The sequence below is a fragment of the Carcharodon carcharias genome, chromosome 11 (assembly GCF_017639515.1).
Source record: "Carcharodon carcharias isolate sCarCar2 chromosome 11, sCarCar2.pri, whole genome shotgun sequence".
Lineage (NCBI taxonomy): Eukaryota > Metazoa > Chordata > Chondrichthyes > Lamniformes > Lamnidae > Carcharodon > Carcharodon carcharias.
Window position 1 is genome coordinate 76164442 of NC_054477.1, and position 15141 is coordinate 76179582.

At 41.3% G+C, this 15141-nt stretch overlaps 1 protein-coding gene across 2 annotated transcripts in view; it reads left to right on the forward strand.

Annotated features, from left to right (window-relative positions):
• chst10 (carbohydrate sulfotransferase 10) overlaps positions 1-14223 on the forward strand; it is a 76432-nt gene extending 62209 nt beyond the window's left edge. Inside the window, exons 4-7 of one of the 2 annotated variants that reach the window (XM_041198960.1) lie at positions 409-643; positions 10105-10210; positions 10417-10518; positions 12667-14223. In XM_041198960.1, coding sequence (XP_041054894.1) covers positions 409-643; positions 10105-10210; positions 10417-10518; positions 12667-12991 — 768 coding nt within the window. In that variant the 3' untranslated portion in view covers positions 12992-14223. Of the gene's footprint in view, positions 1-408; positions 644-10104; positions 10211-10416; positions 12073-12666 lie in introns of those variants that run through there. The other variant, XM_041198959.1, reaches the window with a different exon arrangement.
• Positions 14224-15141: the final 918 nt, after the last annotated feature.

The window sequence follows — 15141 nt, forward strand, 5'->3', positions numbered from 1 at the left end:
GTTTGCATTCAATTAGTTTTTAAGTTTTGTTTGTAGAGCTGTAGTTGAGTGGAAAGCACAGGAGGTTATGTAAAGTAATTTTTTTGGTACAGTAGCAGTGTCTGGTGCTGCTCATGTTGAGTTAGAGGGTCTGCTGTTTATAATAGTTGGGATCTTCTCAATATGAAGGGGGAACTATGTCAGGGAGAGTTTTGCAGGAAGGAAGCATGGCGTCAATAGGAAGCATGCACTATGGGGAAGCAGTTATTGTCCTCTCTGTGCCTTCTCACCTCATTTAAAACTACATTTATTAACTTAAGTGGATTATTGATGGTGAACACATTCAAAAACATAATTTTAAAGTTTGGGGTGGAGCTTTTGTTTTGTGGAATTGATTAACAATCTTATAAGAGAAATTTTCATTTTCAGCCATCTCAAAGTACACTGAATAAAGTGGATCCTCACTGGGATACAGTACATGCTGAACGCTTCAATCTTCTGAAGAACATCTGCAGAAATACTTCGTTAAGGAATCTGACACATTCTCCTATCACAAAGTTTGTCTTGGACCGTATATTTGTGCGCGATAAGCACAAAATCCTGTTCTGTCAAACCCCAAAAGTTGGTAATACACAGTGGAAGAAAGTTCTTATTGTTTTAAATGGTAATTATGAAAACTTGTGATATATTATATCTGATGTAGTATTTTGCTATCAGCAGGGCTTTGGGTTAAATGCATATTCTGGAGTAAATATGTAAATTTAGTTTGTAACTTCCCAAAGTAGATTATTCTTCCAGTTTTAAAAGGACATTTGGCCTGCAGTGCCAAAATACCAAATCATTCAGATAAAAATATTTTTTTAACTCGATGACTTTCATGTTTTCTTCTATTGACCCATGAATCTAAAAGCAGTGACATTGTTCCAGAAGTAATATGTTGTGGTGCAGCTCCAACATTCTTGGCACTGTGACATTAGATGGCACACACCTATTTTACAGGCACAAAAGGAATGCCTAAGCATCCAATTGGGTGGGGGTGATACAGAAGCACATTATGAATCATAAGTGCATTGACTGCCATGTCGATTAGGGCAATTCTATAAGTGTCCAGTGTGCACACCAGAAATATTAAAATAACAAATAAAATATATAGATAAGGATCCTACCCTTGGTATGGGATCACTTCCTGATATTGGGTTGCCCCCAGTGTCTGACTCACCATGCAACAAACTCAGCTAGCAATTTGTTACACAAACAAGCAGAAAGGACTCTGAAGGACTACTTAAAGATTGGTTGTCAGTTTGTGATTTAAGGCTGCTGATTAACTTTTAGGTAAGTTTCTGGTCTATTTTCTGACTCTGAAAATGTAATCCTGATTGATGGGAAAATTGATTTTTGCTGGTGTTGTACTCTTTTTGGCTGCCTTCAGTAAAGGTTATGAATGGTCTGATAGGGCTGCCTTTGGGGTTTGAGGATATGGAAAGCAGCAGGAGGAGAGCACTGCACAGGAAGCCATATTTCAAAGGGTCTTCAGGGAGCACCTCACTTATCTCAACTTCTAGGAGGAGCAATGTATAAGGAGTCTATGCTTCACAAAAGGGGCTGTCACCTAGCTATGTCACCCAGTGCAACCAGAACTCGAACCTTGCACTATGGCATGGACAACACTCCCTGTGGCTGTTAAGGCTGCCATGTCTCTTATCTTTAATACAACAACAACTTGCATTTAAATAGTGCCTTTAACATAATAGCTGCCACAAGGTGTTTCATAGGTGCATTGTAGAATAAAATATGGCAGCAAGAAACATAAGGAGATACATAGGGCAGATGACCAAAAGCTTGATCGAAAAGTTAGGTTTTTAGGAGTGCCTTAAAGGAGGAAATGAGGTAGAATGGCAGAGAGGTTTAGGGACAGAAATCCAGAGCTTATGGCTGAGGGAATTGAAGGTATGGCCACCAGTGGTGAAGCAATTAAAATCAGGATACTCAAACAGGTTTGTAGGGCCGAAGGAGATTACAGAGATTGAGAGGGGCAAGGTCATGGAAGGATTTGGAAACAAAGATGCAAATTTTAAAATTGAGGCATTGCTTAATTGATGGCAGTGCAGGTTAGTGAGCCCAAGCCTGATGGGTGAACAGGATTTGGTGTGAGTTAGGACATGAGCAATTTTGGATGACTTCAAGTTTACAGTGAGTAGAATGTGGTGCATTGGAATAGTCAAGTGAGGTAACAAAAAACATATGTGAGGGTTTCAGCAACAGAGGAGCTAAGGCAAGGGAAAAGTCAGACAGTGTTACGGATGTAGAAATAGGTGGTTTTATTGATGGTTTGGAGATGTGTTTGAAAGCTTAGGTTACGATGAGAAGGAAAAGAAAGACTTTTAGCAGGTACAAGGGATGCAAATCAGCGGAGGCATTAGTGGAGTACAGAAAGTGCAGTTGATGTAGTTTATATGGATTTCAGCAAAGCCTTTGACAAGGTCCCACATGGGAGACTTATAAAGAAGGCAAATGCACATGGGATACAGGGTAATTTGATAAGGTGGATTCAAAATTGGCTTAGTTGTAGGAGACAGAGGGTGATGACAGAAGGATGCTTAAGTGACTGGAAGCCAGTGTCCATTGGCGTACCACAGGGATCTGTGCTGGGTCCCCTATTACTTGTCATTTATATAAATGACATAGATGACTATGTGGGGTGTGGGATTAGTAAGTTTGCAGATGATACAAAGATTGGCTGGTTGGTCAATAGTGAGGTTGAGTGTCTTGGACTATAGGAAGATTATAGACGGGATGGTCAAATGGGCAGATAAGTGACAGACGGAATTTAACCCTGAAAAGTGTGAGGTGATACACTTTGGAAGGAGTAATTTGACAAGGAAGCATTCTATGAATGGCGTGGCACTAGGAAGTTCTGAGGAACAAAGGTACCTTAGCGTGTGTGTCCATAGATCTCTGAAGGCAGAGGGGCATGTTAGTGGGGTGGTGAAAAAGGCATATGGGACACTTGCCTTTATCAATCGAGGCATAGATTACAAAAGTAGAGAGTCATGTTGGAGTTGTATAGAACCTTGGTGAGGCCACAGCTGGAGTACTGTGTACAGTTCTGGTCGCCACATTATAGGAAGGATGTGATTGCACTGAAGGGGGTGCAGAGGAGATTCACCAGGATGTTGCCTGGGATGAAACATTTAACTTATGAAGAAAGGTTGGATAGACTTGGGTTGTTTTCGCTGGAGCAGAGAAGACTGAGGGGTGACCTGCTCAAGGTGTACAAGATTATGAGGGGCATGGACAGGGTGGATAGGGTCAGTCACAAGGGGACATAAGTTGAAGGTGAGGAGCAGGAGGTTTAGGGGGGATGTGAGGAAAAACCTTTTACTCAGAGGGTGGTGACGGTCTGGAATGCACTGCCTGGGAGGGTGGTGGAGGCGGGTTGCCTCACATCCTTTAAAAAGTACCTGGACGAGCACTTGGCACATCATAACATTCAAGGCTATGGGCCAAGTGCTGACAAATGGGATTAGGTAGGTAGGTCAGGTGTTTCTCACGTGTCGGTGCAGACTCGATTGGCTGAAGGGCCTCTTCTGCACTGTGATTCTGTAATAACTGTAATAACCTCAGTGTGATGCCTTGGATCGTATGAACAGGTATGTGTAGTGTGCATCTCGGCTCTCCCTGCCTGCCTGCTTTCAGGCATAATCCAATTTTTAGGCCCATGTAAACATAAAGGTCACAAAATTGGGCTCATTGGTACCATAGGTGCCAGTGCTATGGAAGCATTGGAGTCCTGAAATGGCATCAGCTGCGTTTCCAGCCATTTGCAGCACAGCCCATTCCAACTGATTTGACATTTGCTTCATTAACTTGGTCCATTGAAAGCCTGAGCTCAGCAGTCACAGTTGAACATGCAGTCAGCAGCTCGAGTGACCCCCACCACCACCAACCCACCCCCCGCCAATACCATTATTTAAAGAGCCAGCCAAAAGCTTGTAGGTGAGGCGCTTTTGACTTCTGCTTCAGCAATGTTAGTGGAAGTACTGTGACTTGTTTGGAGGTGTTCTAGAGAGCTGCTGCATACATTTAGGGAGGTAACAGGATTTGGTGACCCAATGCTGCACAGGGTATGGATTCTTAGGTGGCAGTGCCTCTTTGCCTCCAACGTGACCAGCAAATGGGGTGAAGGCTGCAGAGAGGAGAAGTTCTGCAAAGCAGGAGGATTTAACAGACTCTTCACTGCAGGCCCTACCCACCAATAATTTTTTTGAGGGCATTTCTACTTGCACCTGACCCAGTAGCAATGTCTGAAGCAATACAGGTTCAACAAGGAGATGATCACAGAACTGTGCCATCTTTTTCAATCCAGTCTGAGTTTGCACCAGGGTAACGTCTGCTGCCTGTGGCCATAAAGGTCACAGTGGCATTGAACTTCTAAGTGTCATGAGATTTCCAGTTGGGAGCAATGACATTTCCAACTTATCCCAGTACACTGTCCATCAATATATCTGGAAAGTGATAGAGGCAATTTATGCCAGGAAAGCCAAGTATATTGTTTTCTCCCTCAACATGGAGAAACAGGGTGAGAGGGTACGTGGCTTTTCCAGGATAGTGGGATCTACAATGGTGAAGGGTGTCATCAGCTGCATATACATGGCTCTGAAGGATTCCTTGTCAACAGAGAGAGGTATAGAAACTGTAATGGCTACCACTGTATCCACATGCAGTTGGTGTGTGACCATACACAATACCTCACCCCATTGTTATGGCACAATCCCATTATCATGGCAGCAGTCACAGTGCTTTCATTGGAGGCAATCTACAATTCTTGATGTCTTCAGACCTCCATTGAGAACCAGAGGCTGGCTTCTCGATGAGAAAGGCTATCCCCTGTGTAAGGGACCATATGAGGTCAACGCATGTATAGTGAGAGCCATCTGGAGCATCATGGAGCAGACTATTGATGTACTTGAGGAACATTTCAATGCCCGGACCTCTCAAGTGGGGGCGTGCCCTTCAGTACGTGCGAGTGCATTGTCCAAGTTTGTCTTGGATTGCTGCACTCTCCATAATATTGCCATCATGAGAGCACAGCTGTGGCCACCAGGAATCCAGAGAACATCTTAGGAGGAGCAGGTAGAGAAGATTTACCTAGGGCCCTTCACTTCGCTTGGGCTGTCCGAGAGCACCTGCTGAGGATCTACTTCCACCTGCTTGAGAGCCCAGCTTCAGACTGCATCACATTGGCAAAGGCAGCAGCAGTAGTCTGGGCTTGTTGATAGACAACAGCAAAGTCGCTGGTGGAGCGATAGTGGTGGGAGCATGAATACTTTGTCATCCTAACAGAGGACAGCAGGTTCATGTTTCACAGGGCCACTGCTACTGCTAAGGGTCTGCACCTCTACAAACCTAATAACTTTTTAAAATTCAATCACAGGATGTGGGCTTCGTTGGCTGGGCCTCATTTATTGCCCATCCCTAGTTGCCCTTGAAAAGGTGGTGGCGAGCTGCCTTCTTGAACCGCTGCAGTCCAAGTGATGTAGGTACCCTCATAGTGCTGTTAGGAAGGGAGTTCCATGATTTTGACCCAGCGACAGTGGAATCATTAAGGCTTGATTTGGCAATTTGCGATCTGCTCCCGCTTGTACCTGTTGAGACAGATAGCATGCCAATTTTGTGCTGTCTCCTTATTTCCATGATTTTTGTCAGCAGCTGCACACACATCAGGTGGCTTTACAGTATGTGAGGCGAGCACGTATAACAGATAGCCTCCAGCTCTTAATGGCAGTCTGTCCCTCTTAAAGGGAAGCTGAATTAAATCAAATGTAGCTGCTGCTGACTGTCATTGCTACAAATGGAAAAACTGGAAATGAAGCACCAAGACAGAGAAAGGGCTCGTGATTCACAGATGTGGTGCTGGAAGCCTTAGTCATAGAGTTGGCCTGAAAGTGAGATGCCATGTGTTCTGCAGGGAGCCAGGAGACCCTCAGAGACCCACTCTGAAAGGAATAAGAGCAGTTGGTCAGTGAGGTCAACTCCCAGAGATTGGCCCCGAGGACTTGGAAGCAGTACTGGACGTTTATTGACCTCATGGGGTGGCCAAGATTGGAGAATGCATTTTCACATGACATTTCATACTACATGCTAACCTTTCACACTGCCCAATACGCTACATCCCCACCACTCACCCAGCTGCAGTCCATAGCTTTCAGAACTCAGGCCTAACATCCAGATATTCCACTACACTTTCCAATGATGCCAGCCTCATTACTACCTCCAGCTATTAAGCTATGGCAGGCACATGACCCAAACACAGTGCAGCACAATCACTGACATTCTATCCTCTGCCTTGCAGGGCAAGGTGGCACGAAATAGAAGGGAGCAGCAGAGAACCAGCAGAACGTCTTCATCCCCTAACCCAGGGGAGGAAATGGGACCCCACATCTTGAGGCCAGCTGTTATAGAGCCTGTTGCATCTGGCGAAGCCGAGTGCATTCAGGATGACTGTATGTTACTGTCTACTGTTCTTTTCAACTAACGCCTTACCTTCATCCTCCTATAGGGCATGAAGTGCAGCCTGCTGGTGCGACCATGGACCTCTAGTTTTACACCCTAGCCCTCTACCTTCTCCTCAACAATCCCTTTCTAATTTTATGCTTTCAGATGCCCAAGTACTGCCACTTGGCCAGCCAAAACAGCCTGAGTAGGAAAATAGACAGCGGCATTAGCAATCCGAGGAAAATGCACCATTCCTTGAACTGACACTTGCAGCCACCAGCTCAAGTACTGGCACTGCACAAATGACAGAGGCTTGTACAGAATCGAGATCTGCAGCCGGACCATGAGGAAAGAATGGCTCATCTGCCAGCTCTCTGGAGGTTGAGATTGCAGATGAGTTCTGCTTCAGGGGATTCAGATGAGAACTACTATGGTGTGGCATACAGGAGAACACTGATGACATGCACACTGAGACTCTTCTGCTTTGACATGCATCCCATACAGCCTCCTGTTACTGTCAAGGCTCATGGAGGAGTCCGGTTCCAACAAGGCACAGGGCATTACACAGTACTTGAAGCCCATCATCACAGTGTGAAAGTGGTTGGCCAACTCCATGGCAGCTTTGCCATGCCCAGCTGTGATGCAGCATCTAGTGGCAACTGTCTCAGCTTCTACTACAGCAAAGGTAGAAGGCACCCAGCAATTCAGTGCTGTAGTGGAAGATGACGAGATCCATGCTGATCTTCACTGTCCTGGACCATATCCTTCAATTAACACAGAAAAAAAGATAGCCTGGTTATTATCACATTGCTTTCATGGGAGTTTGCTGTGTGTGAATTAGCTGCTACATTTTCTGCATTACAACTCTTCAAAAGTACTTAATTGATCGTAAAGTGGCTGGGACATCGGCGGTCATGAAAGGTGTTATATCACTGTAAGTTTTTCTATAAGTGCAAGTCCATTATAACGTTTGTTTACCATTATACCTTTTAACCTATTTGCTCAAACTTTGTCAGCTTTCCCCTCATACAAGAACAATTTACGCTGATCCCAGTCTGATTTAAGTGGAGCCCATCCCAGTAGAACAGCTCCCTCTTTCCTCAGTGCCAGTGTCCCATGAGTCAAAATCCCTTCTTCCCAAACTACCCTTTAAGCCATGCATTTAATTCTCTAATCTGTTAACACTTTGACTTATGGGATGTGAGCGGTGCTGACAAAGCTAGCATTTATTGTCCATCCCTAATTGCCCTTGAGAAAGTGGTGGTGAGCCACCTTCCTGAAGTGCTCTAGTCTATGTGCTGTAGATACACCCACAGGATTGTTAGAATTCCAGGTTTTTGATTTGGCAACACTGAAGGAACAACAATATAATCCTAAATCAGGGAGGTTTGTGGTTAGGAAGGGAACTAGGAGGGTGGTATTCTCATTTAATCCAGAGATGCTTACCTTTGAGGTTCTGTATTTTACTTTGGACTCTTAACTCCTCAAACTCTCTCAACAGAACATCATTCCTAGTTCTACCTATATTATTGGTGCCTACATGAACTACGACAATTGGATCCTGCCCCTCCCAATCCAAGTCCTTAACCAGCCGTGGGGAGATACCCTTATCCCTGGCACTGGACAAACAAAACAACCTTCGGAACACATGGTCATGGCTGCAGAGAACAGTATCTGTCCTCCTCACTATACTGTCCCCTATCATTACCATATTCCTTCTCAGTACCTCCACTTGACTGGATTCCTGTACCATGATGCTATTGTCAGTTTGCCCATCCACCCAGCAATCCTTGTTCTCATCCACACAGGTACCAAGTACCTTGTACCTCTTAACTTTTAGCCAAAGTCAAGGACTGAGGCTCCTTCATCCCTGCTTCCTGGATTCCCATACCTGCCTGGCTCCTAGTCACACCCTCCTTTCCCTGACTATTAATCAACTCTAAAGTTCTCCACTAAGGGATGTGATTGCCCCGTGGAACATTGTTCAGGTAACTTGCCCCCTCCTGATGCCCAGCAATGTCTGTAGCTTGGGGATAGTTTTTCCCCAACTTCAAGGTTCCTCGAGCTGCAGACACTTATTGCAGAAATGATTGTTGGGGATCACAATGCTCTCCCATGTGTTGCAGTTTCAGCACACCACTTGCCCTGCCATGTGCATTGATTCTTAATTATTTATTTGGATAATTAGTTACTAATTTAGTAAAGTAATAGCAAGTTAGTTTCCTAGTTTAGAGACAGAAAAATACACCAGGAGGTGTGTTGTGTAATGGAGGAAAAATAAAAAGCAGCACCTCCTTCCCCTTCTGCACCCATTTCCAACTTGCACTAATTTCCTGACTTTAACACATTGTTTATGAAACACTCTTTTTTCCCATCGCTCTGTGCTCCACATTCTCAGCCCTTATGAGGCTAGTTACCATGTTGGTACTCCTAATTATCTCAAAATCAGTGAGCACTGGCATCTACTAGTTATGGCAAGTTAACATAGTCACAGCTAGGGGTCACACAAAGCTTCAGATAAGGCAGGGCATCTTTATGTCATCCATAACGAGCTATTTCTGTGTCTTTATTCATAATGGTTTGCCGTGTTGTTGTAGTAAGGAAAGATTTGTTTGTTTAAGCTTTCATGGTTGAATTAATATTAGTCCTTTCCTAGCATTTAGTTTCACGGTGGATGCCATTTTAAGGGCACCTTTCTAAGGTGATTTTTAAGGCATTTCCCTTACATATTCTCTACCCCTGCTTCCTCCTTTCCCCAAAAAGAACAAGAGACTAATATACCCTTCTTCACACAAGTGTAGATTAGTTAAGGAATCCTGATTCACGATGCATATGTGACCAGTCAAGGTCTGGCTCACCCTGTTTTTCACAATGGGCACCAAATGGTGCTCAGACTTACACTTGGATCATAGCCTCATATTGTACACAACGAAAGAAGTTGACTAAGACTCTTCTAGTTCATGTCATCCTTCTAGATCCATAGAATTAAAGCATAACTCTGACGACTGGAACAAAAAAAGGTGGTACCCAAATTTCCATTATCATGTGTCTCAAACCATGTGAGCATGGATTAATTAACATCATCGCTCACTTCTACCTTTACGTCTTCCCCGTAACTGCTGAGACTTCTCATTTGTAATTTTATTACTTCCAAAATCAATTTCTCCAGTGCCCTTTAGTAACTCCAGCTCACCCAAAACTAAAATGTCCACATCCTGCTTCATGCTAATTTCTGCTTATCCATCACAACTGTTCTTGTTTACCTCCGTTGGCTTACTGTAAACCATTACACCAAATTCATTTCTGAATCCCCCCATGGCCTTGCCTTATTTTACAACTTACTTCTGTAGGAGCACTGAGGCAAATAGCAAAGATACATTTAAGAGATAGTTAGATAAACACTTGCGGGAGAAAGGGATAGAAAGATATGTTGATTCAGTTAGATAAAGAAGGGCATATGAGGCTTTTTTGGAGCAAAAACCCTGGAATGGACCTGTTAGACCAAATGGCCTATTTCTGTGCTCGAAGCGCTCAATGCAATCTCTTGTGACCATGTGATGTGGAGTTAGGAATACTAGATTTTGGAATATGAAACAGTTGTATTTAACAGTTTTATCTTTTTTTTAACAGGAGAATTTAAATCTATTGAAGACATTCCTGAGCCTTTGATCCATAATCATGAGAGGAATGGCCTCCCTCGCTTGTCATCATACAGTGAACCAGAAATAACAAAAAGGTTGGAATAAATTTATTTTGACAGTGTTTCCACACAAAATATATCCTGATTAAATCATCTATTTGAGCTTTATTTATTGAATTTGAATGCTAATACTCTGCCTACTGGATCACAGTTGCAAGGCTTGTTTTATTCTTAGAGCATTTTTAAATAAGTATCAGGACCTGATTAGCATTGTTATGATTTTCATTTCTGTTCTTTTTCAGATTGAATACATACTTCAAATTCTTCATTGTTAGGGATCCCTTTGAAAGACTTATATCTGCATTCAAAGACAAGTTTCTAAAGAATCCTCGATTTGAACCATGGTACAGATATAACATTGCTCCAGCAATTATTCAGAAGTATAGAAGGAATCGCACAGAGACTAAAGGACTCCAATTTGATGATTTTATTCGCTATTTAGGCGATCCTAACCATAAGTGGCTTGATATTAAGATAGGAGAACCCATTATTCACTGGGCTACATATGTAGAGCTTTGTGCACCTTGTGAAATCAAGTATAATGTCATAGGACATCATGAAACACTGGAAAAGGATGCTCCATACATTTTAAGGAAAGCAGGAATAAATAATCTGGTATCCTATCCCCCAATCCCACCAGGTATTACAGCATACAACAGAACCAAGGTCGAGCAGTATTTCTCCGGAATCAGTAAACGAGATATAAAACGCCTTCATGCTCGTTTCCAAGGAGATTTCAAACTGTTTGGTTATGATGAGCCTGAGTTTTTGTTAAACTGACTTGAGACATGTACCAAGTCTAATAGGAGTACAATGGGTATTTACATTTCTTATTTTTTTGTTAAACACTGAGTATTTTAATGCTACCACCAGCAGAGGTCAGTGAAGGCACAGGTAGTGAAAGAAAACTTGAAACATCATGCATGTATGCAGTAATAAATGAACCCAGGAATAACAATATTTTATGCATTTTAGAGGTAGATAAGCAGTTGTATCATGCATTGAGCACATCAACCATCATTATAGGCCATGAAAATGTAGTGAAAGTATTTCCAAGAACAAGGACAGTAAAAATCAATTTAATTGCCGAACAACACATCATTTAGAATATGTTTCAGTATATGCCTTTTTACCCCTTTGTTGAGTTGTCACTGTCACATATACAGCACAGATATTGGCAAAATTTTTTAAATGACTTATTCGAATTAGTTGAATTTAGGTGTAAGCATTAGAAAAGTCTTTTAACACAATAGATAATAAAACTAAAATTTGTACATTTAAAGCTGCAGTATCCATTTTCAGGGATGTCTGTTTGTCAGTTTTATTAATTAGCTGGTTGTCAATTGGTACTTTAGGTGAACTTGATTTCAATTCCCTCCCTTCCTCACCCTCACGACTATCCTGCTCACAATCTCTCTCACAACCTTTTTCGCTGGGTTGGAGAGTTGGGTGAGAAACAAATAGATTTTCAGAAATCAGTAAAAGAAAATGCTATTGGTCAACAGAAGATCTGATTTAGTAATTTTTTTCATTCAGCATCCAGCACCTGTGGGACTAGGAATTGGTGGAAATTGCTCAACCATACACTAAGCAAGTTGGAAAGGTAGCAACCTTGGAACTCGAATATCAAGTGGCCAACTAATTAAGCTACCAAGCAATTGTTATTTCTAAACTTTAAGGTTAATCTACTGATAAATGCATAATATAACATTAAAATTAATTTCACAGAAAAACAGATTTTATTTTACAAACCACATTGAGAAATACATATTTGAACTTCCATGCGTCATGATTCTGATATTTTTGTGCTAGCTGATGTGTGTACCGTGTTCATGTAAGTAGCTGACTTCGTAAATATATTTAAACTGGTGCACAAAATACATACGAAACTGTTTTAACCTCTTGGGTGTCAGGACCTTTTCTTCCCAAATGCATTATTCTTAGATCTATGGAAAAACATTGTTGTAATACATGACTGCATCATTCTTGTGACATAAACTGGCAACTTCCAATCATACCTCAGCCTGTCTGCAACTGAAACCCTTATCCTTGCCTATTCCAATGCTCTTGCAGATGGCATTCCACCCTCCATTCTCCAAACAGTTCACTTCAACCAAAATCCTGCCCCATGTCAGGTCTCACTCACCCATCACCCTGTTCTTGCTGACCTACATTGGCTCCCAGGCTCCACTCCCTCAATTTTAACCACGAACTCGCATGCAATTCTCTGAGAACTCTAAATTTCTTCAACTCCAGCTTTTTGTGAATCCTTCACTCCTTTTTTCCCATCATAAATAACCATGGCTTTAGCCATCTAGACACTAAGCTCTGGGATTCGCTCCCTAAATTTCTACACCTCCCTCTTGTCCTTTAAGATTGTCCTTAAACTCATATATTTGACTAAGCTTTTGTTCACCTCCCCTAATATCTTTGTCGATCTTTGTCTGAATAAGACTTTATAAAGCGCCTTAGACATTTTTTCTATGTTAAAGGTGCCAAATAAATGCAAGTATTATAAAAAGAAATCGATGCACTCCATTTCAAGGAACTAACCTTCAAAAGGGTGTACAGAACCAACATGGGAACACCACCACCTGCAAGCTCCCTGCAAAGCCACATGGCAACTTGACTTGGAACTATATTGCTGTTCCTTCACTGTTGCTAGGTCAAAATCCTGGAAACCCCTTCCTGGCGGTACTGTGGATGTACCTACACCACATGGACTGCGGCAGTTCAAGAAGGCAGCTCAACACCACCTTCTCGAGGACAATTAAGAATGAGCAACAAATATTAGCCAGCAACATTCTCATCCTGTGAACGAATCATAAAAATACTGAAATGTTTTTAAGCCAAACATGCATATTACTTGTATACAGATGGAGACATCATAATGTTATTAACACTTAGTTACACAATGCTTTGAAATGCATTTTCTACATATTTTAAATTTGACTCTTTCAGGAGTTTATTATAATATGCTAAAAGTAACTTTCATTTTGAAAACTCTGTTGCTCAATTTTAATACTTCTGTCATTACTGTACTGTTTAAGTATTCTGAGGGATCTAATAATTACCTGCAGGACAAATAAGATAACGCATTTAAGAATGAGCAACAAATACTAGCGAGCAACTTTCACATCCCAAGAACATATCATAAAAATACTCAAATGTTTTTAAGTCAAATATGCATATTACTTGTACACAGATGGAAGCATCACAAGGTTATAAGAATAAAAGTAAGCTCATAAAAAGGAAAATGGATACTATAACTCTAATTCTGAAATATTAAAAAAGTAAATAGCTTGAAACGTACAGCATACAGTAGGATATGAGTTCCACACCTACAATGATAAAGTGGTTCCCATTTAGTCTACTTATTGCCTGTAGAATTTTTTTCCTTCATATTCAGTCAAGCTTGACTTTTGACTCTCAAGTCAATTTTAACTCTCAAAAATATTGATAGATCATGTCAATGAAGAGCTTTATGAAACTATAATCTGACCCAGTTAATAAGCTGCAGGAGTTCCAGTGCTTAACCTTGAAATAATTGCAGGTAGTAAACCACCACTAGACATGATATTTGAAATACATTCTCTCCAATAAATAATGTTATATTTCCAGGTACAATTATTGAAGAATTGAAAAATATATAATACTTAAATTGCATTAGAGCTAAGGATTAAAACTTTGTTACAATTTAAATGCAATTTCCAGTTAGAGGCCTAAAGCCACTTTAGAAACGAGTTAGCTAATATTGTCTGGCTACAATATTCATAAATCCATCTATTTCTAAAACATACCTGATTAAGGGAATATAATTCTCATTTGATTTTTGTTCTTCTGTAAAATTCTTTGTTAATTTTATCTTGAGTCTGGTGCAGTTTTTTTATAGGCTCTGAATTTAACATCTTGGGACACCTAGTTGGCTTATATTAACAATAATTTTTCACTTCATGAATATTTGCAATAATTTTCTTTTTTTGTTGGTTTGTGTTTTGTAATTCGAGATTTGGAAGCAATCCTGTCTAATAAATGGGTGTTGAAACTCGTGTCCTGTGACTTGTACTGAAGTACTTATGGTTTTATAGACATCGCCACATAAGAATTGAGATCTTGTGTCTCAGTGGGTAGCACCCTGCCTTGAGCCAGATGGTCTGGATTCAAATTCCACTCCAGGATTTGTTGACCATAGAAGGAGCATTCATGACAAGATGATCAGCCTGGTAATCCTTCCACCACTTCTGCATTATTCCCCAAAGAGACAAAAATGTCTGAAGATATGAAACAAGCCACACAAGACTGGTAAGAATTTGTGATTTAATATTTAATAAACATTGATTATGCAATTCAGAAGCCCTATAAAACTTACCTTAAATTTTAAACTAAATTATGCTATCTCATATTCCTGATCTTTGTATTGCCTCTCTGTCAATTTCATCATCAGCAGCTAAGCCTTTGAACCATGACATGCTAGCACTTGTTCCCTGAACCCCTGCATCATGCTATATCTCTGCCAGCTTCAAAAGTCTCATCAAAACCTGTTCTTTTACTGTGACTTTAGTCCCTTTATCCTGTTTCTTTAAGCAAGCTTGATCTCTATGGCAGAATAAAGGTCCTTGACCTGGTAATTCTGTTTCCTCCTCCACAGATGCTGCCAGACTCCCAGAATATTTGCAGAATTTTCTGTTTTTATTTCAGATTTTCAGCATCCACAGTATTTTGCTTTTGTTCCCTATAGCATGCCACTTTAATTTCATTTCCATTTCCTATACTGAAGTCTCTGTCTTTGACTTCCTACACTGTTCAAACCAAGCTCAATGCACAAGTACACAAATGCATCTCCTGGGTGCCCTGCAGCCCTATGAGCATTGACTTTAGCAACTTCAGATCTTGCAGTATCTCTGATTTTCTTAGAGGCTGGGAATGTGGTGGAGTGGGGGTTGGTTTCTCTTATTATATGTAAGAAG